Source organism: Wyeomyia smithii, chromosome 1 (assembly GCF_029784165.1).
Source record: "Wyeomyia smithii strain HCP4-BCI-WySm-NY-G18 chromosome 1, ASM2978416v1, whole genome shotgun sequence".
NCBI lineage: Eukaryota > Metazoa > Arthropoda > Insecta > Diptera > Culicidae > Wyeomyia > Wyeomyia smithii.
This window is the reverse complement of record NC_073694.1, coordinates 126,297,848-126,324,359: the sequence shown is the minus strand read 5'-3', so window position 1 is coordinate 126,324,359 and position 26,512 is coordinate 126,297,848. Positions and strand designations below refer to the sequence as shown.

Genomic DNA, 26,512 nt, shown 5'->3' with positions numbered 1-26,512 from the left:
GGACAGCAACAAGTTGTCAACAGCAGTCGTCCTCTTTAGCAGCAGCGCGGTTCCTCTCAGCGTGTGTCGCCAGACTGCCATTATTCCCCCACTGTTGGGGCAGCATAAAGATCGTCATCACCAAATCCAATTTTGAACAGCAAAATGCCTTTTTTCAAGGCAAATAAACAAGTAGTTGAAAGTTAATAATTTTTGACATAGTAAGCAAGCATTCTGTGCGGATTCTAGCAGTTACATCTGTCGCGGCCGTCTAATTTACAGAAGGTGAAATAGCTTCCACAGTGCATGTTGTCCGTGTATCTTAACTACCCACTGTTGGGGCAGCACAATGGTTGCGATCAGCAACCGATTTTGAACAGCCAAATGCCTTTTTTCAAGGCAAATAAAAAAGTAATTGAAGGGTGAAAATTTCCTAGCATCACCACAAGCAAACATTCTTCGTGGGATTCCAGCAATCAAATTCTGTTGTAGTTTATTGAGTTAATATCCCCACTGTTGGGACAGCACAAAAGCTGCGATCAACATAACCGATTTTGAATAACAAACTGCCCTGTTAGAACGCATTCACAAAGGCAGTTAATTCGAATATGCAGAGCTAATATGAAGTCGATTCAATCAATCAGCATTCACAGAATTTCGTCGTCTCCCAGCTGCCAAGTTGCAACATGATGCAACACGCAACAACGAGCAAATGAAATCGCTTGATGTTACGAACCGCAATAAAATACGGGTTAAAACCGTTGCGTGTGTGAGAGCACCATCGGTGTTTATTCGCTGGAAACAAATATCGAATGCGAATTGTGGAATAATTCGTCTAAAGAATATTAGAAAATTAGACAACTGAAAACAAGGGCGTGGCTTATCACGTAGCACCCTTCGGCTATAAAAGAGTGTTTCTGGGAAAACTAGCTACATTCATTAGTCGGAAGGTGAGCTGGATGGCAACTTTGACAGCAGCAGAAGCAGATACAGCACTCAGAAGTAACAGCGGGTTGCGCCTGTGGCTGCCTTCAAATTAAATAAACCACTTGCGCTGTGGTTGGTCACCATGTCTCAGTAGCAGCGCGGTTCTTCTCAGCGTGCCTCGCCAGACTGCCATTATTCCCCCACTGTTGGGGCAGCATAAAGATCGTCATCACCAAATCCAATTTTAAACAGCAAAATGCCTTTTGACGTAGAACTACGTTTTACTTTAGCATACCACACAGGGATGCAAACTGAAAAACTGGGACGAAATTTGTCCCTTTTCAAATGCCTTTAGGTCGGTTGGTTTTCAACCGATTTTCTTCATTCTTGCAGCAATCGATTGGAAAATTATACACGCATCTGCCCAAATGCAGAAAAATAATGTTTGAATCTACGAACTATTGCACTATTGAAAATTGTCAAGCCTTGTTGATAAAAATAACGTCTCTGATTGGTCGCTTGCTTGCTGTGAGTGTATGATATGGTATGATGTGTGTATGATATGGTGTGATGTGTGTATGATATGGTATGATGTGTGTATGTGTGTATGATATGGTATGATGTGTGTATGGTGTGATGATATGGTATGATGTGTGTGTGTGTATATGATATGATGTGTGTGTGTGTGTGTGTGTGTGTGTGTGTGTGTGTGTGTGTGTGTGTGTCTGTATGATATGGTATGATGTGTACTGCCCTTCCAAGCATAGTTGTCCCAGCGTGCATAAGGTTTGTGTAGAACATGGGACTACTACGATTGGAACGGCAGTGTATGTGTCTGTATGATATGGTATGATGTGGGTGTGTCTATGATATGGTATGATTTGTGTGTGTGTGCTGTGTATGGATTTTAACTCGGCACGTTCTGCTAACTGCTGAATCCGGTTCACGAAATTCACAGCCCTTCATTAGTAGACATTATAACTCATTACTCAAGTAAAAATATTGGTTTTATCAAAGTTTTATAACGCTCAATACAGCCAAAAAAGCGCTAAAAAACTTTGATTAAACCAGTTGTGTTACTAGGGTAATGAAACACTCAATGCATTGGTTAATAGTGTACGTAGTTCTACGTCATTCATGTGGTCGTGTCTTGGATACAACCTCCTACTTTTTTTTCTGCCATTTTTTTATTGGCCTAAATCATGCTAAAATTAACCTAGACTCAAAATCTACATCGCCCAAGTACAAATCTAAACTCAAAGTTCGTTCAAATCAATTTTTACCGAACAACTTTTATGCTCCAAAATCACATTTTTCGTTTAATTAGGTGATACTTGGCTTTGTAAACTAGCAGATGTTACCTATGATCGATATCGTGTTTAAAATTTAAAGTATAGTGGTCGCTATATCAAGTTTCGACCGTTACAGCGTCACTACAGCATGTAGTTACTCACAATTTCCCTTTGTTTAGTCAATCAGCCGTTCTCGTTGTGTACTAAAACCTAAACATACAATATTGAAAACACGAAGATGATTTTCAAAAGAAAATATAAAATTATTAGTTTGACCAGCGCAGACTCCTAATTTAAATCCTTTAGAAAATCTATGGAAGATTGGGAAAGTCTAGGTTGCAAAGCATCATCCAAAGAATAAAACAGACTTATGGAACGTCGGACAGGCAGCGTGAAATGCTAGTTCAGCTTCTACTCGTGAAAACCTGGGGGTAAACATTCCACGAAGATTGAATATGGCTTTACAAAACAAAAAACAGGCCACAAAATTTTGAAAGTGAGTTTTGTTACGTAAAAAATCACTTTGCTAACAATATGTAGAGAAATAAAGCTAATTTGGATTGTTTTGTATATATATTTCAATAGTGTATTTATTTTTGTCGCCCCTTTAAAAACACTAACTCACGCAAAAAAATTTCGGAATAACCGACAAAGAAATTTCTCCAGTTATTTCTCCGTTCTTCTTTCAAAAAGAGTGTCTGCAGATCTTAATGACGTAACATAACATCATACAAAAATTAAAATCACTGCGCAAATACGAAAAATCATCCAACACTGCAAGTGTACTTATTTTTTTCTCCATGACTGTATTTCCATGTTAAGCCACTTCATAACCTTTATATTAGAACATTTTGTTTGAAAGAATCCGCCAAAAATAATTTTATTCACAGATTTTTCGAAAATCGCTTCTCCTGAAAAATTTGCTTGATGGCACATAGACCACTCTGTTCCACAAAGACTTATATGTAGATATAAATAGGTTGGACTTACCTGTAATCGTTAACAAAAAACAAATCATCGCATTGTACAGATTTTTCGGAAAATTGTTTCTCTGTTTTGATTTCTGCATTAACAGTATTTATTCCGAAACAAGGTGGTACAATCTTCAAATCACTTTTCGTATTTACACTATGCCGATGACCTTTTAACCAATGCATCATTGAAAGCGTGATTTGTCTTCACTTCTACATGGTTTGGTTTTTCTAATGAAATTAATTTTCGATGCTAATGTAGTAGACACTTCAGAGGTCTCGTAACCATTGGTTTCACTGTCACTAAATCTATAATTTATCTTTTTCATCACGATATAACTTCTGTACACATATTTTTCTTCACTTCACTTATCAATTCAGTCAACGTTCACTAAATTAATCTCAATTTGGCAGTTTGTGCAGTTCGGAATCATCGAACCACTGGTTGTAACGTGATCTGCCAACCTGCAGTCAAAAAATGAGTTTAATCAATAAACTATCTATACATACGTGAACTGCCTTAGCGGAGTTATTGCTATTGGAAGGCAAGCTAGTCTTCACAGGTCGGGGCTCTCAAATGATATGTTTTCCATTTACTGGAAAAGCCGGAAATGGTCGGAAAAGTAAGGATGGAGCTGCTAACACCCCATGACTCATGCAATAGTGGTTTTTTGTTCGCAAGGGTATAAGATAATATTTTCAATCGGATAACTTATCGTGAATGGTTCTTGTAATATTTCCTTTCTGACATTTTTTAATAATTATTTTCGCATTTCTGAACTGGTCACAGACTCATTCTTGTCATATTAGGTGACATAAATTACAATATCCGCCTAATGCAATGAACAAGATGTGCAAACGTTTTGCTTTTTATTTAAGTTCAATACTGCTTTCTTTTAGAACACCCGAAAAATAGTATATGAATAACCAACGGTTTGCTTACTCTATAATTGTTCGTTATGTAAACTAGTAATGGTTGCTTACCGGCATGCTTTTTCAAGCTACGGCATTAAAGTTATGCTAATCAATAAGGTGATCGACTGCTAGATGTGTTGAACATGGAAAATTAAAAACTTAATAATTACTTCCGTATATGAATGAACATGTAACATTTTGTGAGCACTGTATGCCAAAAAACCATTCCATTATTTTTGTTATTTGATCATTTTTTAATAACTAAACAATGTTAGAACCACTCAAAACTCCAATAATGAAAATGCTAGTATTTCGAAAATTATCTATGACATTTATTTACAATCGGTCTAAATGCTGTAGATAAATTGACTAGAACCTAGGTTACAAGTTTTAACTTACAACTGACCGAAAGCTGGAACGTAACATCACGACAGTTAATCTCCATCTAGAACGATATCCGCGCGTTTGATCCGACTTGATGAAGAAATTGATGGGTTTAAAAAATATTTAAAAATGATTTAGTTGCTACAATAAGCACTTTTTTAAAGGAACATAAGTATCATATTAAAATGGGCCCAATCCCGAAAATGTGTTATTTCATTTTTAAGGACTCGTAAGCAATATACGTCGAAAATTGTACGTTTTTCACGGTCGAAAACCTCGCATGTACACATAAAAACTCAAAAACACTCGGGTACTGAATACTTATTTTACGTTACAGTCAAGTAACACAAACAGTTGAAGAAGACGATAATTTCTCAATGCTGCTGAAAAGTTTCGGAATCTATGGAGAATAAAAGCAAGTATTTGAAATACGTTAAATATGTTTTTGATTCACACAAAATGATCATTTACACTTGGTTAACTCGTTATGTCGACGCTAATCAATTATTCCTAATTTCATTGAAACTTTTTACAGTTCTTCCTTTTCTATAAAAAGGTCATTTTAGTTATCAGTTGCTTATGTTGACTCACGGCATCTGTTTCAACAGAACCTATACAAAAAAGCATCTGATGAATATTCTACCTAAAAATGGTCTGCTTGATTAAAATAGTGTTCACGGCAAAGTTATAGGCAATAAAAATGCGATGCTTGTAAAAATATATACACCGTCAAATATTATTTTTCGGTTTCAAGTTTTAACAATTGTCACAAAGTATTAAATATCTTAAAAAGTACCCCTACAATCTAGCAAAATTTGGTAATAATGAATAATGAACAGGAAACAAAAAAGTTAAAATTTTCATAAAAAAGAATTATTTTGTTTAGAGCAAAAATGGTTCGTTTGATTTATGTCTTCAGCAAAGTTTTAGATAGTATTTTTCGTTCCAGAAAAAAGTTAGAAGTTAAAAGCTAAAAGAATTATAAATTGAATACGATCTCTCCTAGAGAGATATAGCAATCACCGGCAAAACCAAAGATATAAAAGTGCTCCAAAGGGCCGAATGGCATATATCACTCGACTCAGTTCAACGAGCTGAGCATTTTCTGTATATGTGTGTGTGTGTGTGTGTGTATATGTGTGTGTGTCTATGTGTGTGTATATGCGTGTGTGCGTGGTCGTGTGTATGTGTGTGTGTCTGTGTATATGCGTGTGTGTATGCGTGTGTGTATGTATGTGTGTGTATGTGACACTTTTAATTCTCACTTAATTTTCTCAGAAATGGCTGGACCGATTTTCAGAGAATTATTCTCCAATGAAAGGTCTAGTTGCCCCATAAAACCCAATTAAATTTATTGTAATTGGATTTTTAGTTTGTATGTTATTCAACAAAATCACACAATACACAATTGATTTTAACAAAATTGGTTTTAAATGAACGAGCTACCTAAAAAACCTTTAACTTTTGAATCTTTTAAAGATTGAAAATGTGGTTCAAAAGTTATAGAAAGAAACGTGTTCTGGAGACCAATTAATCTAACCAGTTTCTCAGAGATGGCTGGACCGATTTCCATAAAATCGGTGTCAAATGAAAGGTCTAGTTGCCTCATAGGACCCTATTGATTTGTTTTGCAATCGGACTTTTACTTTGCCTGTTATATTTAAAAATGTGAAATGCAGCTATGAAACGAAACATACAGTAAGGTTCTTTTTTACACGTTTTTTTACGCGGGTTGCTTTTCTTAATTACTAAAAAACGGTACAAGATATCGACCTTATTTCAATCACGTTTTCCGTTTTAGGCTAAAGGTGATCATATATCCGTTTTCAAAAAAAATCACAATTTTTGGTGTAAATACTGAAAATTGAAAATGTTGGATTTCAGTCACTAGATTGACCACTATTATATCAAACGACGTTCAAACATTTTAAAACGGTTATTTGTTATATTTGCAACTCAAAAAAGTCTTTTTTCACGCGATCCCATATAAATTTGGAACGCATCCTTCGTGTAAAAAAACCTTACTGTATTCCGAAGACTATTTAAACTCACTCATTTTTCTCAGAGATTGCTGAACCGATTTTCACAAAATAAGTGACAAACAGAAGGTCTAGCTACTTCATAACACCCTATTAAATTTCATTGTAATCGGACTGTAACCTTGTCTGTAATGTGTCAAAATGTGAAAACCATGAAACTTCATTATCTCAGAAACCACACAACCGATTTGTACAACATTGGTATTGTTAAGGGTTAACTAAAAAGTTTCATAATGCACTTGTGTTTAAAGATTTGTGAAAGTTGTGTAATGAATTATGTTCCGAGGACTATTCAATTTCACTCGAAAGTTTTGGTTGCCATTACATTCAATTCTAATCGGACTTTTATTTTAACCATTATGTATTAAACTGTAAAAACAATGAAAGTTTTTTTATTACACGACTTATTTAACTACGGGCTGTCTCTCAAACGTACAAGTAATAAATTTCAAAACAATTTGATACGTGGTTTAAAAGTTATGAAAAGAAACGAAATTTATTGATCAAAATATGTGGCATCATGATTCAAATTTTGTATTGTACTATTTGAACGTTCCCGGTATTGCTCGTGATTAAAGTGTTTGAAATTAGGAGTAATTTATTTTATTTCACTATTTCTTTAGAACAAACATTACGTCAAATTTCACATTTTATACCTCAATTATTGCTGCAAATACAACATCAATATTCAAGAACCCAAAAAGTGAATATATCTTTTTTGGATTGTATTTGGCAATTCAAGGTTGTTTTCCAGAAACCGGAAGTCGCAAAATCGGATTTCGAAATGAAGTATGGAGTTTATTCCCGGCCTCTGAGCATTATCCAGGTTCCTAAAAAACTCACATAATGTAACAATGGGTGATGTTTGTTTTTACAGAAGCTGGAGGCTATTATTCAAAAATTTAAAATGGTGTCTGAAGTTAATTTTTGGCCTCTGGGTATCATACTGTTTTACAAATACTCATATTGGTTGATATTTGGTCTTTTTAGGCTGTTGTTCAGAAACAGAAAGTGGCCATCGAAATACCCAGATCAGGCAATAATTGACCTTTCAGGATGTATTCAGGTAACCAGAAGTTCATCAACTGGATTTAGAATGGTATTTGAGATCGGATGTTGGCCTCTGGGTATCACCCTGGTTTTAAAAACCCATATTGAATGGTGCACAGATACACCTCAGCAGCGAAAGGAATAATATCAATAGCGGCAACTGCATCTGGGAAAATTTTCCTACTATAAAAAGTGGAATCTGAAATGTTTTATAATCGAGTCCGACCTATATATAAGTACAGTGACGTTCCAATTATACCAGGATCAATAGTAAACAAGTCCTTCATACTCATTTATGGGTTGGAAGCGCTACTGTCAGTTAGTGAAAAGAAGACAAAATGGAAACATGCAACATTTTTCTCAATGAAAGACTGAATACCAAATTAACGGTATTAAATGGTACTTACACCCTTGATATAGGAAGGTTGGGTGCATTAATTTGTTTTTTGTTTCTAATTTTTACGTTTTGCCTTTCTCCTAGAAAGGTATAGCAATCACTTGCAAAACCGAAAGTATAAAAGTGCTCCAAAGGGCCGAAATGCATATACCACTCGACTCAGCTCAACGAGCTGAGCACTTTCTGTATAGATGTGTGTGTATGTGTGTGTGTGTATGTGCAGATTTTTATTCTAACTCACTTTTCTCAGAGATGGCTGTACCAATTCTAATAAAATTAATTGCAAATGAAAGGTCTCATTGTCCCATAAGACCCTATTAAATTTCATTGTAATCGGATTTTTAGTTTAGAGGTTATGTATCAAAATGTAAAAATCATGAAACATCATTATCTCGAAAACTACACAACCGATTTGAACAAAATTGATTTCAAATGAACGGGCTAACTGAAACACCCTTAACTTTTGAATTTCATAAAGATTTAACTTGTGGTTCAAAAGTTATGACAAGAAACGTGTTTTGAAGACCACTCAATCTCACTCATGTTTCTCAGAGATGGCTGGCCCGATTTTCATAAAATCAGTGTCAAATAGAAGGTCTAGTTGCCCCATAAGACCCTATTGATTTGTTTTGCAATCAGACTATTACTTTGCCTGTTATGTTTAAAATTGTGAAATCCAGCTTTGAAAAGGAACATATTTCGAAGACTACTTGAACTCACCCACCTTTCCCAGAGATGGCTGACCCGATTTCCACAAAATTAGTGTCAACTAATAAGTTTAGCTGCCTCGTAACACCCTATTGAATTTTGCAGTAATCGGACTGTAACTTCGTCTGTAAAGTACCGAAATGTGGAAATCACGAAACTTCATTATCTCAGAAACTACACAACCGATGTGATCAATATTATTATCAGATGAGCGGGCTAGTTAAGGGTTAACTGATGAATTATGGTTGAACACGTGATTTCAAAGTTTTGCTGCCCTATACGTTCCCATTTCATTTGATAATAAGGCTGATACAAATTTCGAATTCTTTTTATGTCCAAGGTTATCAAAGTTAGCAGAGTGGGTGGCAAAAAATAAATAACACCGAGAAGAAAAAAAAAAGAAATATCTTTGATCAAAGTTTGTGTGCAAGTTATGACGTTTGTAACTTGCACTCAAATAAATGTTGAAAAATAACACTTTATAATTATTATTATTTATTTCGCTTGCCTTGCGACGACACTCTCGCTGTCACCTGACTTGTTTGTTGCTAAATTGTATTTATGCTGTCGGAAAACCAATGAAACGAACAGACGGTTTGAGCTTTTTTTTCCCCCTTCCAATATTCAAGATTTTTGAAGGGGGGGGGGGGTGACATAAAATGAAAATAAAATTTGTAACGGCCTAATTGAACTTAAGCCACCGTTATGTATTAAATTGTTAATAAAACAACGAAAGTCTATTATTTCAAAGATTACATGACTTATTTGAACATAACTAGTGTCATACGAACGAGTCATCTCTCAAACTTACAAATAACAAACATCATAACAGTTTCATATGTGGCTCGAAAGTTATGGAAAGAAAAGAAATTCAAAGGCTATTTAAAACTATACCTGCTTTGATTGATATATGTGGTCTCCACATAATTTAAATGTGGTTTTGTACTATTTTAACGTTCCAAATTCATTGATTCCTTGCGATGTGTTTAAAGTCTACAATTTACGATGTCTCGGCATGAACTTAAACACTTTTTAGCTCAATACGCAATCGCAACGCTTATTGAAAAAAAAAATAGTTTGTAAGTTTGTAAGTAAACATTGTATTAGAATATTAGGATATTATATATTGTCTACTTCTGATAGACGAAATGAATAAAGAAATGCACGACGAATCGGCCATAGGATATGATCAAAGTCAAAAGACAAATCGTTTGAAATGATTGGTTTTATCGAAATGACAACATCCTCGACGTTTGGCTTCTGTACATCGCCCTAATTCTGAATATATTCATATTGGGTGGTATTCGGTCATTTTCAGCAAATTTTCTGGCATCAATCTGATACCGGAAATACCCATATTGGTAGGTATTTAGTTATTTTGGTTGTTTTCCAGAAACTAACAGTGGTCGTCTTTAAATTCAAAATGGTGTCAAGGGTCAATGTTTGGTTTCTATGCATCATCTCGATTACGGAAATATCCATGTTGAGTATTATTTGGTCATTTTCGACTGTTTCCTATAAGTTGCCATTTAGCGATTCAAAATGTTGCCTGAGGTCAATTGTTAGCTCATTGCATCATTCTGGTTCCAGAGATACTCATATCGGATGGTATTTGGTTATTTTAGGCTGTTTTTCACAAACCGGAAGTCGCCATCTTGGATTTCAAAATGGTATTTACGATAATTTCTGGCCTCTGAGCGTCATTCTGGTTGAAGAAACACCCATATTGGGTGTAATTCGATCATTTTCCGCTGTTTCCCAGGAACCGGAAGTCGCCAACCTAGAATCCAAAATGGGGTCTTTGGTCGTTTTCAGCTGCTGTGTATCATTCTAGATCCAGAGATACTCATGTTAGACGAAAATCGGCCATTTTTGGCTGATTTCCAGAAACCACAAGTTGCCATCCTACAATTCATAATGGTGTCTGAAGTCGATTTGTTGCTCCAGTGCATCATTACGATTCCGAAAATACCCATATTGGGTTGTATTTGGTCGTTTGCCGCTATTTTTCCGAAACTGGAAGTCGCCATCTTAGAATTCAAATAGGTATCTGTGGTTGAATATAGCTCCTGTGTATCTTTTTTTATCCGGATATTATTATATTGGGTGGAAATCGTCCATTTTTGGCTGTTTTCCAGAAACCGGAAGTTGCTATCTTACAATCTAAAATGTTGCCTGAGGTCGATTATGGAACATATCTGTACCACTAAAAACATTTACCTGCCAAATATGGTTCCATTTAGTTGATTAGTTCGCGAGATGTGTAGAAATTTGTGCAGAAACATGTACTTCTGGAAGAGGGAGGGGCGTCGAACCATTATGGACATATTTATTACCCTTTAAAACATCCACATGCCAAATTCGGTTTCATTTGCTTGGTTTGTCCTTGAGTTGTGCAGAAATGTATGTTTCATTTGTATTGCACCCCTCCTTTCCAGAAGAGGGAGGGGTCTCAAACTATCATAGGAACCTTTATCGGGACCAAAAACTCCTACATACAAATTTTCACGTCGATTGGTTCGGTAGTTTTTGAGCCTATATGGTTCAGACAGACAGACCGGACTGCATTTTTATGTGTATAGATTACAACATCAATATTTTATAACCTAAAGATTGAATATACATTTAATGGATTGAAGCGTTCTTGTAAATCTATTTTTACAAATAAAAGTTTGAATGAGAAAGGCTGGGTCTGACCGCTAGGTGGATTAATTTAGGTTTTTAGTTTTTATTTCTCCAGGAACAATCAACCATCAATGTTTTGATACATTCTGTAGCTTCCATGAAAAATAAGATATTTGGTAAATTGAAAATATCTAACACAGTTACTTTATAGACGAAATCATTGATATTCAGGTTGAAATCTAATCATTTTGATTCACGAAATACACTTTACTCATTTTGCTGTCATTTGATCATTGTTCGACCAATTTCAATTCGGCTTGTTACTGAAGATCAAAAATAACACTGGAAATGTTTTATTATTAATTTCCCTAGGAATCATCCGCAATTCATCAACGGTATGGTATAATCATCGTTGACAAACACATTTTTTGAGTTTTTATCAAACATTGCTCTGTTCTCTAAGCTGAACATCACTTCTCTGATCAATTTAACTACGTTCACGATACCATTTATTTTATTTATTTATTGTTTGAAAACAAAAATTAGACTAAGCCTTGCGTGATTCTTTTCTACCTTCAATTTGTTTAACCAAAACAATCATTATATTAACGCTTTTCCCAAAAATAACTGGCAATTTTCGTTCGCAGAAACTGGACTGCACCTGGACTGTTCCGGTTCGGAACCAATCGGACTGAACCCAACTCCAGCTCGTTTCGATTTTCGACCGGACCGAAACATTTTTTGCCTTTCTCCTAGAAAGGTATAGCAATCACTGGAAAAACCAAAGGTATAAAAGTGGTCCCAATGGCCGAATGTCATATACCACTCGACCCCTTTCGACGAACTGAGCATTTTCTGTATGTATGTATGTATGTGTGTGTGTGTGTGTGTGTGTGTGTGTATGTATGTGCAACTTATTTTTCTCACTCACTTTTCTCAGAGATGGCTGGACCGATTTTCATAAAATTAATTGCAAATGAAAGGTCTAGTTGCGCCATAGGTTGCTATTAATTTCATTCTAATCGGATTTTTAGTTTAGAGGTTATGTATCAAAATGTAAAAATCACGAAACATCAATATCTCAGAAACCACACAACCGATTTTAATAAAATTGGTTTCAAATGATCGGCCTGTCTTCAGAACTCTTAACTTTTGAATTTCGTAGTGATTGAACATATGGTTCAAAAGTTATGTAAAGAAAAGTTATCCTGAGGTTGTTTAAACTCACTCATTTTTCTCAGAGATGGCTGAACCGATTTTCACAAAATTAGTGTCAAATGAAAGGTCTAGTTGCCCCATAGGTTGCTATTGAATTTCATTGCAATCGGATTGTAACTTTGTCCGTTGTTCATGAAAATGTGAAATCACATAATGAAAGTTAACATATTGACTTCCTCCTAACGATCACTGGCTAATTAAAAGGTAGAAAAGTGATCCAAATGGCCGAATGTCATATACTACTCGACTCAGTTAGACGAATCGAGCATTTTCTGCATATAAGCATGTATAGGTGTATATGTTTGTGTGTGGGTGTGTACGTGTGTATGTGCACCTTTTTTCGCACTCACTATTCTCAGAGATGGTCTGACCAAACAGATTTCAATGAAATTAATTGCAAATGAAAGGTCTAGTTGCCCTATAAGACCCTATTGAATTTTATTGTAATCTGATTTCTAGTTTAGAGGTTATGTATCAAAGTGTAAAAATCACGAAACATCAATATCTCACAAACCACTGATCTGATTTGATCAAAATTAGTTTCAAATGAACGGGCTATCTTAAAAACCCTTAAGTTTTGAATTTTATTAAGATTGAACATCCGGTTCAGAAGTTATGGAAAGAAACGTGTTCTGGAGACTATTTAATCGCACTCATGTTTCACAGAGATGGCTGGCCCGATTTTCATAAAGTTAGTGTCATATGAAAGGTCTTGTTGCCCTATAAGACCCTAATGATTTTTTTTACAATCGGATTATTACTTTGCCTGATATGTTTAAAAATGTGAAATCCAGCTATGAAAAGAAACATATTCCAAGACAACTTACTTGGACTCACTCATATTTCTCAGAGATGGTTGACCCGATTTCCACAGAATTAGTATCAAAAAAAAAGGTCTACCTACCTCATAACACCCTATTGAATTTTGCAATAATCGGACTGTAACTTCGTCTGTAATGTATCGAAATGTGAAAATCACGAAACTTCATTTTCTTAGAAACTACACAACCGATTTGAACAATATTGATATCAGATGAACGGGCTGGTTTCAAAGTTTGGCTGCCCCATACGTTACCTTTTCATTTGATTGTAATCAAACTTAAGCAAGCGTTATGTTTTAATTTGTAAAACAACGAAAGTCTATTATCTCAAGTATTACACGACTTATTTGAACATAACTAGTGTCATACAAATGAGTCATCTCTCAAACTTACAAATAACAAACTTCATAACAATTTGATATGCTGTTTAAAAGTTTTAGAAAGAAAAGAAATTCAAAGACTATTCAACACTTTACCTGCTTCGATCAATATATATGGCCTCAACATGATTTAAATGTGGTATCGTACTATCTGAACGCTCCCGGCATCGCTCGTGATTAAATTGTTCGAAATTAAGAGTCATTGCTTTTATTTCGCTATTTCTTAAGTACTAACATTACGTCAAATTTCATATTTTATACTTTAATTACAATCAATATTTTAGAACCCAAAGAGTGGATAAACATTTATTGGATTTAAGCATTCATGTAAATCTATTTTTACAAATAATAAGTCTGACCGCTAGGTGGATTAATTTAGGTTTTTATTGCATGGTAATACATGTTTGAAATTATGGCACATTCCAGAAATACATAATTGTCGTTACAAACTAAGAGGCGCAGCAACGCGGGCTGGGTATCATCTATTTTATAGATATAGAAGAAGAAGAAGAAGATTTATCGCAAGAATTTCGCAAATCAACGTTATGCGATGAAACATTTACATTGGTCATGGTAATGATCTATCGTAGTAGTTTGTGCGAGGTAACCAGTGCAGTTATTAGCTAACGGGTGACAACTTAAATTTTGTTGCTCTCCAGTTGTTTTTGCACACCAAGAAACATGAAATCATACAGAAATCTTCGACAGGACTGTTCTGAAGCAGATTCGTTGGATTGGGTAAAGAGTGTCCGGGACCAAATTGCATCACAAAAATTGGTATTTTCCACTCATTCAACCAATCGCCTTCTAACTTTCAGGTAGTAAAATAAAACAGGATATTTTATATATTTTTTGCCTTTCTCCTAGAAAGGGATAGCAATCATTTGCAAAACCGAAAGTATAAAAGTGCTCCAAAGGGCCGAATGGCATATATCACTCGACTCAGCTCGACGAGCTGAGCATTTTCTGTATAGATGTGTGTGTATGTGTGTGTGTGTATGTGCAGATTTTTATTCTCACTCACTTTTCTCAGAGATGGCTGGACCGATTTTCATGGAACTAATTGCAAATGAAAGGTCTCGTTGTCCCATAAGACCTTATTAAATTTCATTGTAATCGGATTTTTGGTTCAGAGGTAATGCATCAAAATGTAAAAATCATGCAACATCATAATATCAAAAACTACACAACCGATTTGAACAAAATAGATTTCAAGTGAACGGGCTACCTTTAGGTTAATATTCTTAACTTTTGAATTTCATGAAGATTGAACTTGTAGTTCAAAAGTTATGACAAGAAACGTGACTATTTAATCTCACTCATGTTTCTCAGAGATGACTGAACCGATTTTCATAAAATCAATGTCAAATGGAAGGTCTAGTTGCCCCATAAGACCCTATTGATTTGTTTTGCAATCAGACTATTACTTTGCCTGATATGTTTAAAAATGTGAAATCCAGCTATGAAAAGGAACATATTCCGAAGACTACTTGAACTTACTCACTTACTCACAGATAAGCGGGCTAGTTTAAGGTTAACTGATGAATCATGATTGAACACGTGGTTTCAAAGTTAGGCTGCCCTATTTTCATTTGATTATAATCGAACTTAAGCAACCGTTATGTATTAAATTGTTAATAAAACAACGAAAATCTATTATCTCAAAGATTACATGACTTATTTGAGCATAACTAGTGTCATACGAACGAGTCATCTCTCGAACTTACAGATAACAAGCTTCATTACAATTTGATGTGGCTCAAAAGTTATGGAAAGAAAAGAAATTAAAATATTTAAAACTACACCTGCTTTGATCGATATATGTGGCCTCAACATATTTTAAATGTGGTATAGTACTATTTGAACGTTCCAAATTCATTGATTCCTTGCGATGTGTTTAAAATCTGAAAATGCACGACGAATCGGTCATATGATATGATCAAAGTCGAATAACAAATCGTTTGAAATGATTGGTTTTATCGAAATGACAACATCCTCGACTTTTGGCTTCTGTACATCGCCTCAATTCTATATATATACTAGAATCACATGTTCCTGGGAAACAGCCGAAAATGATCGAATAACTCCCAATACCGGAAGTCGCCATCTTAGAATTCAAAATGGTATCTGTGGTCGATTTCAGCTCCTGTGTATCATGCTAGATCCGGATGTTATATTGGGTGGAAATCGGCCATTTTTGGCTGATTTCCAGAAACCGGAAGTTGCCATCTTACAATCTAAAATGTTGCCTAAGGTCGATTTTGGAACATATTTGTTACCTCTTAAAACATCCACATGCTAAATTTGGTTCCATTTACTCGGTTAGTTCTCGAGATGTGCAGAAATTTGTGTTTCATTTGTATGGAACCCCTCTCTTCCAGAAAAGGGAGTGGCGTCCAACTATTACGGACATATTTGTAACCTCTTAAAACATCCACATGCCAAGTTCGGTTTTATTTGCTTGGTTTGTTCTTAAGTTGTGCAGAAATTTATGTTTCATTTGTATGGGACCCCTCCCTTCCAGAAGAGGGAGGGGTCTCAAACTATCATAGGAATCTTTATTGGCACCAAAAATCTCTAAACAAATTTTCACGTCGATCGACTCGGTAATTTTCGAGCCTATTTGGATCAGACAGACAGGCAGACAGACCGGACTGCATTTTTATATGTATAGATTACAACATCAATATTTTAGAACCTATTATATGTATAGATTACAACATCAATATTCAAGAACCTAAAAAGTGAATATATATTCTATTTTTACAAATAAAAGTTTGAATGAGAAAGGCTGGGTCTGACCGCTAGGTGCATTAATTTTGGTTTTTAGCATTTGGTTCAAAAGTATATTTTCCAATTTTCTCCAACATTTGATTCGAAACAATGAAAACGTGATTAGGTGGTGAAAAAAGTGAATTGAAATTATTATTGTCTTAATGAAGACGAGAGATAGAGAATAATTGTCAATGGATGACTTCTAAAGAATTGTCTGAGCTTTTATTCAATGCATTAAACAAACTTTATTTGAAATCGTACACTGAGAAATTCATTTTAAAAACAAAAAATGATTTGAAAAAAAAGGTCATCTCAGATTTTTTTAACACTAGTTCTGAGATAGACAATTTACACTCTTAAGGAGAAAAGGTTTTTTTTTTTAATCGTTTGCAAATGTTTGTGAATAAAAAATAATTTCCAGGTTTTCTTCTTGTTTATATGAATAATGAAAATTTTGTTTCCAACTTTGAAAATATATTTCACTTAACAAAATGTGAAACAAGACAAAGAAAATACTGTTATCCGAAATATTTTTAATTGACAAAGTAAGCTATAAAATAGTTGTTACAACCAAGCATGGAAAAGTTCACTCACTAGCAATATTTCATGCAAATGTGTTCTTTGATTTATCAGTTATCGTTCAACTATTTCCACTCGCGTACAAGTTTTCCATAGAAACGCTGCTAGTTGTTTTTCGCTTCTAACAGTTCCGAATACCATAGAAGGAGACTGAATGATTCAAACACGATAGTATTTATTGTATCCAAGTTCACTTGCACTCAACATTATCGCGAGAAGCTTTGAGATATTATCGCCAGTGATACAAAACTATGAATCCAAATGAACGTTAGATTGCGTTCAATTGTTTGCTTGCCGGAGCAAATAGGTATCATCAATGCTTACGGAAATTGTAGCATGATGCATTAGCATCTGATACTTGAAATCACCAAGAATCATCGTGGTATATCACGGTGAAAGCACGATGTGGAGTAGCCGAATAACGCCTACAAGCAACCAACATTTGAAAGAATCATTGCGATCGCTTGAGTGCAATCGTTTACGATTTTTTCGTGAAACACTCGCTATATGTTGCTCGCTCCGCCTAAAGCAGGCAATACTGAAACAAAATCATCAAAGAAAGCTATATTTCTTTGCTCTAAGTTGTCTCTTGCAAGCTTGAGAATGTAACTTTTAATAGCGATGGTTTGCTAGGATTGAAAGCTTATAAATAGCACGTTCAGAAATGATACCCGAATGATTGTTATGCGATACGAGTTTTTCCATCCTTGGTTACAACCAAATTTCCACAATTTCGAATGAAGTGAAGGATTTCCAAAATAAGCAACATTGATGCGTTTAAGGGTTCTAGCAGCACCATACATCAGCTGTTGCTTGTTTTCTCTTCACTCGTGCATTGAACAAAACCTTGTGCATTTGATTCGAAATGGAGCGTATCTTAACGAAAATACAAAGATTGTTTTCTTCACATTTCATTTGGTGAATAATATTTCTTAGATGGAGAAAATCGAATAGCTTGACTAAAAAAAAAAATTTTTTTTTGATAGGGGGTGGGGGGGGGGAGTTTGTAATGATTTATTTATGTACTAAAATATCTATTCAGAATTAATATTGTGTGTTCTGCCACAAATGGTGACATTTCAACACTATTATATACGCATTCCGCGTCGAACACTCGACAGAAACGGACGTGCAAAGTGGTCGTTCTATTACAATCCGGTCCGTGTGTACGAATAGCCAAACAAAAGAGTGTATTATTCGCGCTAAAGGCCAACTAGATTGTGAGTTGTGTCGATACGTTCTGTACCCGGCTCACAACTTTGGCTGTATTGGTGCAAAATACCAGCTGCAGTTTTGATCTGTGCACCGTGAATAGATCTTTTTAATCCAAGCCCATCAGTTGACAGTCGAGTCCGTGTCGCTGTGCTGAGTGATCTCACACCCGGCTCACTGCTGGTGGCTGTATTGGTGCTGCTGTACTGGTGCTGCTGGCTGCTTTGGGTGCAGCTTCGAACGATCGGACAACCACTGCTGGAAGGAAGAAGTAAAGAGGTACGTGTTCTTGTCGGCGCTAGTGCGCTAGTGCGCTACATTTAGCGCAATGGATATAGATCCCTCGCCTCCCGTGCCACCATTCCCGAACCCCCCTGACCCTGACCCTTCTGTTACCCCCTCCCCTGTTCATTCTCCAGTCCCCCCTCGCCCCAGGCTTTACCCGGACGGATCTCAACAGGGCAGCTATACTGTTTATTTTCGTCCAAATGCAGGAGTGAATTCAAAGCGTTTAAACATACTGCAAATTGCTAAAGACCTGACGAAGGGGTACAAGGCCGTGACCGAAATTTCCAAGGTCCGACCTAACAAGCTCCGTGTCGTGGTCAGTGATCTGGCACAGGCCAATGCTATCGCTTGCTCTGAGCTCCTTACACGCGAGTATCGCGTCTACATACCCGCACGAGACGTGGAGATCGACGGTGTCATAACCGATTCGAGTCTGTCTGTCGAGTGTATCCTAAAAAGCGCAACCGGTTGCTTCAAAAATACCGAAACACAGGCGAAGATTTTGGATTGTAAGCAATTGCGGTCCATGTCTCTCGTCGGCGGTAAAAAAGTTTACACTCCGTCAGACTCGTTTCGCGTTACGTTTGCCGGATCTGCACTCCCTAGCAACGTCTCGATCGACCGGGTTCGTCTGCCTGTGCGATTGTATGTACCCCGTATTATGAATTGCACCAATTGCAAGCAGTTAGGCCACACAGCCGCCTACTGCTGCAATAAGGCACGATGTAGCAAGTGTGGGGAGACTCATGCGGAAGATTCTTGCAGTGTTAATGCTGAAAAATGTATTCACTGTGGGGAAAACCAGCATGAGCTCTCCACATGCCCGGTGTACATGCAGCGCAGAGATAAAATCAAGCGGTCACTTAAGGAGCGTTCAAAGCGTTCTTACGCTGAGATGCTGAAGAAGACCGTGACCACTTCTACCATAACATCGAACCCCTTTGATCTGTTGCCCTCTGATGAAACCGATTCTGACGATTCATCAGCGGGAACATCTTATGCCAATCCTGGGGAGTCTAGGAAGAGGAAAAATGTTTCTTCTCCTAAACTTCCCCGTAAAGGTCCTAAGATTTCCCAAAGTGTAATGAAAAGTACGAACAAACCAAACAGTGCTGCGGAAAAACCGAAGCAAACTCCTCCTGGGCTTGCAAATTTAAAGTCCCAGAAGGAGTTCCCAGCACTGCCAGGAACATCTAAAACCCCAGTTGTTCCTTTTGCACATCCAGTTGATGAAACAAACTCTGGATTAGTGAAATTTTCTGACATTGTGGACTGGATTTTTGAAAATTTCAATGTACCCGATCCAATTAAAATTTTTCTTACAGCATTCCTCCCAACAGTTAGATCATTTTTGAAGCAGTTGACTGCCCAATGGCCCCTCCTTGCAGCGATTGTATCCTTCGATGCCTAATTCAACTGCGTATATGAAGGATTCTATCTCTGTCTTACAGTGGAATTGTAGAAGTATTTTACCAAAAATTGATTCGTTTAAAGTTTTGATAAATAAAAACAAATGCGATGCATTTTCCCTTTGTGAAACTTGGCTTACTTCAAATATTGATCTCAACTTCCATGATTTTAATATTATTCGCCTTGATCGAGACACCCCATATGGAGGAGTACTTTTAGGGATTAAAAAGTGCTATTCTTTCTATCGTATTAACCTCCCCTCGATTCCAGGCATCGAAGTTGTCGCATGTCAAATGACAATACAAGGTAAAGAGCTTTGTATTGCCTCAATATATATTCCTCCCAGAGCACAGGTTGGGCAACGGCTGCTCTTTGATTTAATAGAACTTCTTCCCTCGCCACGTTTGATTTTGGGAGACTTCAACTCTCATGGCGTGGCTTGGGGTTCCCCATACAATGATAACCGCTCCTCTTTAATCTATAACCTTTGCGATGACTTCGACATGACTATTTTAAACAACGGTGAAATGACACGTATCCCGAAACCTCCAGCGCGCCCAAGCGCTTTGGATCTATCCTTATGTTCGACGTCGCTACGGTTGGATTGCACATGGAAGGTAATCCTTGATCCTCACGGTAGCGACCATTTGCCTATTCTTATTTCAATTAATAACGGGTCAACTCGCATGCGACCAATTGACATTCCGTATGACCTCACACGGAATGTCGATTGGAAGTTATACGAGGGAATGATTTCAAAAGCGGTCGAGTCGATTCAACATCATCCACCACTTGAAGAATACAACCTCCTCGCGGGCTTGATTCTCGACGCCGCGTTGCAAGCCCAAACGAAGAAATATCCCGGCGTAACGATCAAAGAACGGCCTCCCACTCCGTGGTGGGACCAAGAGTGCTCCGATGTCTACACGCAAAGATCCGACGCGTATCTGACCTTCCGGGATACAGACGATGCCGACGACTTTAAACGTTATTCGGAGCTTGATACCAAGTTTAAAAGCTTGACTAAGGCAAAGAAACGCGGATATTGGCGTTGGTTCGTAAACGAGACGTCGAGGGAGACATCAATGAGCACTCTTTGGAACACAGCCCGAAGAATGCGGAATCGCGTAACGGTCAACGAAAGCGAGGAGTCTTCAAGTAGGTGGATATTTGATTTTGCCAGGAAAGTATGTCCGGACTCTGTTCCTGAGCAAAACATTGTTCGCGATGCGTCTCCGGGCCACGACGCGATTGAATCACCTTTTACGATGGCAGAATTTTCAGTTGCCCTCCTGTCCTGTAACAATAACGCGCCTGGGTTAGATAGAATCAAATTCAACTTGTTGAAGAATCTACCCGGCAATGCCAAGAGGCGCTTGTTGAACTTGTTCAATAAGTTCCTGGAGCAAAATATTGTACCGCAGGATTGGAGGCAAGTGAAGGTGATCGCCATCCAAAAACCAGGGAAACCAGCTTCTGATCAGAACTCTTATAGGCCGATTGCAATGCTATCCTGTATCCGGAAATTGATGGAAAAAATGATACTCCGTGTAATCTCTGTTACAGGAGCCAAAGCTGCCGATTTGCAAGGACCATTGCAAGATACCTTGGACAATTTGTCTGCTTGGGCTTTACAGCTAGGTATCGAATTCTCTCCGGAGAAGACTGAGATAGTAGTTTTTTCTAGGAAGCATGAACCTGCTCAGCTTCAAACACAATTAATGGGTAAAACAATTTCTCAGGTTTTGGTACACAAATATCTTGGTGTCTGGTTCGACTCTAAAGGCACCTGGGGTTGTCACGTGAGGTATCTGATGAAAAAATGTCAACAAAGAGTGAATTTTCTTCGTACAATAACCGGACAATGGTGGAGAGCCCACCCAGGAGACCTTATGAGGCTTTACCAAACAACGATATTGTCTGTTATTGAATACGGGTGTTTCTGCTTCCGCTCCGCAGCAAACACACATTTGATCAAACTGGAGCGAATACAATATCGTTGTTTGCGTATCGCCTTAGGTTGCATGCAGTCGACCCATACGATGAGTTTGGAGTTCTTAGCTGGAGTACTACCATTGAAAAACCGCTTCTGGAGCCTGTCTTCTCGTATTCTTATCAAATGTGAGGTCTTGAACCGTCCCGTGATTGAAAATTTTGAAAGGTTAATCGAACTTAATTCTCAAACCCGTTTTATGACATTGTATTTCAATCACATGTCCCAAAATATTAACCCTTCTTCGAATATTCCAAATCGTGTCGACTTATCAAATACTTCTGATTCTACTGTGTTTTTCGATACATCCATGATAGAAGAAACTCGTGGAATCCCGGATCATTTACGCGTGCAGCAGATCCCCAAAATTTTTTCCAATAAATATCGAAACATCAACTGCGACAATATGTACTACACTGACGGATCACTTCTTGATGGGTCCACTGGCTTCGGTATCTTCAATAACAATTTAACCGTCTCCCATAAGCTCGATAATCCTGCTTCTGTTTACGTCGCAGAATTAGCTGCAATTCAGTACACCCTAGGGATTATCGAAAAAATGCCCACGGACCATTATTTCATCTTTACGGACAGTCTCAGTTCCATTGAGGCTCTCCGATCGATGAAAGATGTTAAGCACTCGCCGTATTTCCTGGGGAAAATACGGGAACATCTGAGTCCTTTATCCGAAAAATCTACTCAGATTACCTTAGCGTGGGTCCCTTCTCACTGCTCGATACCGGGTAATGAGAAAGCGGACTTTTTGGCTAAGGTGGGCGCAACAAACGGTGATATTTATGAAAGACCAATTGCCTTTAATGAATTTTTCGCATTTGTACGTCAGAATACGATCATCAGTTGGCAAAATTCTTGGACCAAGGAGGAACTGGGAAGGTGGTTACATTCCATAATCCCCAAGGTATCGACGAACCCGTGGTTCAAGGGGTTGGATGTAGGTCGGGATTTCATTTGCGTGATGTCCCGGCTTATGTCCAATCACTATAGATTTGACGCGCATCTCCGTCGTGTTGGGCTCGGGGAGAGTGGTATCTGTGCCTGTGGTGAAGGTTATCACGACATAGAGCACGTTGTTTGGTCATGCCCTGTACACCGTGACGCCAGGTCTAGATTAGTAGCTTCCCTGCAGGCCGAAGGTAGGCAGCCGACTGTTCCTGTTCGTGATGTCTTGGCGAGCCGTGACCTATCCTACATGTCCCTTATATACGTTTCCCTGAAATCCATCCACGCCCCAGTTTAGTCCTATCCCCTTCCGCCTACATCCAACCAAACGACAAGAACACGTTAAGACCCCGGATCCGGAAACAGCAACTAGACCCGCACGATACTCTCAGGCCCCGAGGGAGACAACCCAATATGCCAGTCCGTAATATCTTGGCCCAGCAGCGGAACATATTCAATATGCTGCTTACCTATGGCGATGGAAAACCATCAAACAACAAACCAGTGCTTTTCATGCAAAACATTCTAGCTTAAGTTAGATTTAGTTTCAGCTCGTAGTCGGCAGCGAGGATAAAAAATTTGCTTTTAGTTATTAAGATACTTTAGAAAGTAAGCTACCAGATATAATTGGCGCCGTTAAACATTGAATTGTATTTGTGCCGTGTCAAATAAACTATAGATGAGGAAAAAAAAAAACACTATTATATACATATTTGTACGCTTTTTTTATATTATTGAATGTTATTAGCTTTCGCAGTTAAGTTAATGTAATTGTAGGAAAATTATTAAACCTACTTGTCAAGGAGATAAAAAAAAGGAATAAAACGAAACTTGAAATAAACTTAAAACTATCTTACTGACTATAAAGTGAGTTAATCATTGCAATTGAGGATTGCAACGATTTTTGTCGGAATTTGTTGATAATCTGGCTTGACATATTTTCTAATGTTTCTACATTAGTGAGCCTATGTAGCTCGTTCGTGCTAAACCAGGGAGGACGCTTCAAAATCATTTTCAAAAGTATATTCTGAATCCTTTGAAGTGTCTTCTACATGGTTGCACAGCAACTTGTCCAGATGGAATCTGCATATAACATTACTGGCCTAAAAATTTGTTTGTAAATCAACAGTTTATTCTTTAGACAAATTCTAGAATTCCTGTTGATAAGAGGATATAAACATTTGATATACTTATTGCACTTTGACTGGGTTCTTATCATAAATTAGCCCTAAGTATTTAACTTGGTCAGACCAATTTAAGACCACACCGTTCATCTTAATAACGTGGTTATGGGTGGGTTTGAGAAATGAAACTCTTGGCTTATGAGGAAAAATAATTAACTGAGTTTTAGAAGCATTAGGGGAAATCTTCCATTTTTGTAAGTATGAAGAAAATATATCTAAACTTGTTTGAAGCCGACTGCATATAACACGAAGGCTTTTTCCTTTTGCTGAAATGCTTGTATCGTCACGAAACTGAGATTCCTCACAACCTGGTGGTAAATCAGGAAGATCAGAAGTAAAAATGTTATAAAAGATTGGGCCCAAGGTACCCCTCTGAGGCACACCAGCTCTAATAGGCAATCTATTAGATTTACCATTTAGATAGTTAACCTGGAGAGTGCGGTCAGTTAAATAACTTTGTATCATTTTTGTGAGGTAAAGCGGAAAACTGAAATTTGACATTTTAGCTATTGAACATTTATGCCAAACACTGTCGAAAGTCTATTCTATATCTATAAGAGCAGCTGCAGTCGAATAGCCTTCAGATTTATTAGTTCGAATCATATTTGTTACTCTAAGTAACTGATGAGTAGTGGAATGCCCATGGCGAAAGCCAAACTGCTCATTTGCAAAAAATTGAGTTCTCATTAATATGTGTTATCATTCTATTAAGAATTATTCTTTCAAAAAGTTTGCCAATAGAGGAAAGTAAACTAATTGGTCGATAACTTGATGCCTCAGCTGGATTCTTTTCGGGTTTTAAAATTGGAGTGACTTTGGCATTTTTCCATTTGGTAGGAAAATGTGCTAGTGCAAAGCATCTGTTCAAAATTTTTACCAAGAAATTTAAAGAGTTTTCGGGAAGTCTTTTGATGAGGATATAGAAAATCCTATCATCTCCTGGTGCTTTCATGTTTTTGAATTTTTTGAGAATAGTTCGCACCTCATTCAAGTTTGTTTCCAATACCTCTTCGGAAAAAAATTCTTTGGTGGTGATCTGATCATACTTTTGGTTTACTTCATTTTCAATAGGACTTACTACGTTCAAATTGGAGTTATGAACACTCTCAAACTGCTGAGCAAGTTTTTGAGATTTTTGTTCATTAGTTAGAAAAATGCAATCACCATCTTTAAGGACTGGAATGAGCTTCGAAGGATTCTTAAGAACCTTCGAAAGCTTCCAGAAAGGTTTTAAATAAAGTTTTAGTTGTTCAACTTCTCTCATGAAATTCTCATTTCGCAAGAGAGTGAATCTATGTTTAATTTCCTTTTGTAATTCTTGAAAAATTATTTTCAAAGCAGGATCACAAGATCTTTGGTATTGACGTCTCCGTGTGTTCTTCAAACGTATAAGAAGTTGAAGTTCACTGTCAATAATTGGTGCATTAAATTTCACTCGAGCCTTAGGAACTGATAAATTCCGGGCATTGAGTAATAAGCTGCTAAAATTATCTAATGCTCTGTCAATGTCAGCACTATTTTGTAAAATAATATCATCATTCAAATATCCCAATTAGTCTTGTGATAATTTAACACAGATCTAGTGGGATTTAAAATAGTTTCATGGGAAATAGAAAATGTTATGGGAAGATGATCAGAATAAAAGTCAGCATGAGTTAATAAATCACTGCATGAATGACTTTGATTTTGTACCAAATCAATTGTAGATGGATTCCTAATAGAAGAATAACATGTAGGACCATTTGGAAATAAAGCTGAATAAAATCCAGCCGAGCAATCATTAAACAATATTTTTCCATTGGAATTGCTTTGAGCATTATTCCAAGATCGATGTTTCGCATTAAAATCACCGATGATTAAAAATTTAGATTTATTTCTTGTGAGTTTTTGCAAATCTCCTTTGAAATATTTTTTTCGCTCACCAGTGCATTGAAAAGGCAAATACACTGCGGCTATAAATAAAATGCCAATACTTGTTTCAATTTCAATTCCCAAAACTCTCGATAACTTTGGTTTCAAGATGGGGTAAAACACGATGTTTTATTCGACGGTGGATAACTATTGCAACTCCACCACCGGCAACATCGATTCTATCAATCCTATGAACTATATAATTTGGGTTCTTTTTTAGTTTAATATTTGGCTTTAAAAGCGTTTCAGTCACAACTGCAATATGCACATCGTGGACTGTTAAAAAATTGAAAAATTCATCCTCTTTCGCTTTTAAAGAGCGAGCATTCTAATTTAGAGAGTTTACAGCATTATTTAAAATCATTGCTGAATTTCAGACTAAAAAAAATTTAAAACAAATTATCAATGCTACAAGAACAAAAAGCACTGTTTAACGTGGACTTGCTACGTTTTTTGGACAAAAAATTCTCAGAAAAAAAATGTTCCGTTTTTGG

At 36.9% G+C, this 26,512-nt stretch overlaps 2 protein-coding genes across 4 annotated transcripts in view; one reads left to right on the top strand and one right to left on the bottom strand.

The window, feature by feature from the left end:
* The window catches only part of LOC129717179 (cilia- and flagella-associated protein 43), a 133,921-nt gene that overhangs the window by 63,820 nt on the left and 43,589 nt on the right, over window positions 1-26,512 (top strand). The gene's annotated exons all lie outside the window — the stretch shown is intronic.
* LOC129718076 (protein unc-13 homolog 4B) overlaps window positions 1-26,512 on the bottom strand; it is a 147,503-nt gene that overhangs the window by 119,897 nt on the left and 1,094 nt on the right. Inside the window, exons 2-3 of one of the 3 annotated variants that reach the window (XM_055668486.1) lie at window positions 4,484-4,558; window positions 3,189-3,634 (exon numbers count right to left, since the gene is read on the bottom strand). In XM_055668486.1, coding sequence (XP_055524461.1) covers window positions 3,189-3,358 — 170 coding nt within the window. In that variant the 5' untranslated portion in view covers window positions 3,359-3,634; window positions 4,484-4,558. Of the gene's footprint in view, window positions 1-3,188; window positions 3,744-4,483; window positions 4,559-26,512 lie in introns of those variants that run through there. The other 2 variants (XM_055668488.1, XM_055668487.1) reach the window with 2 other exon arrangements.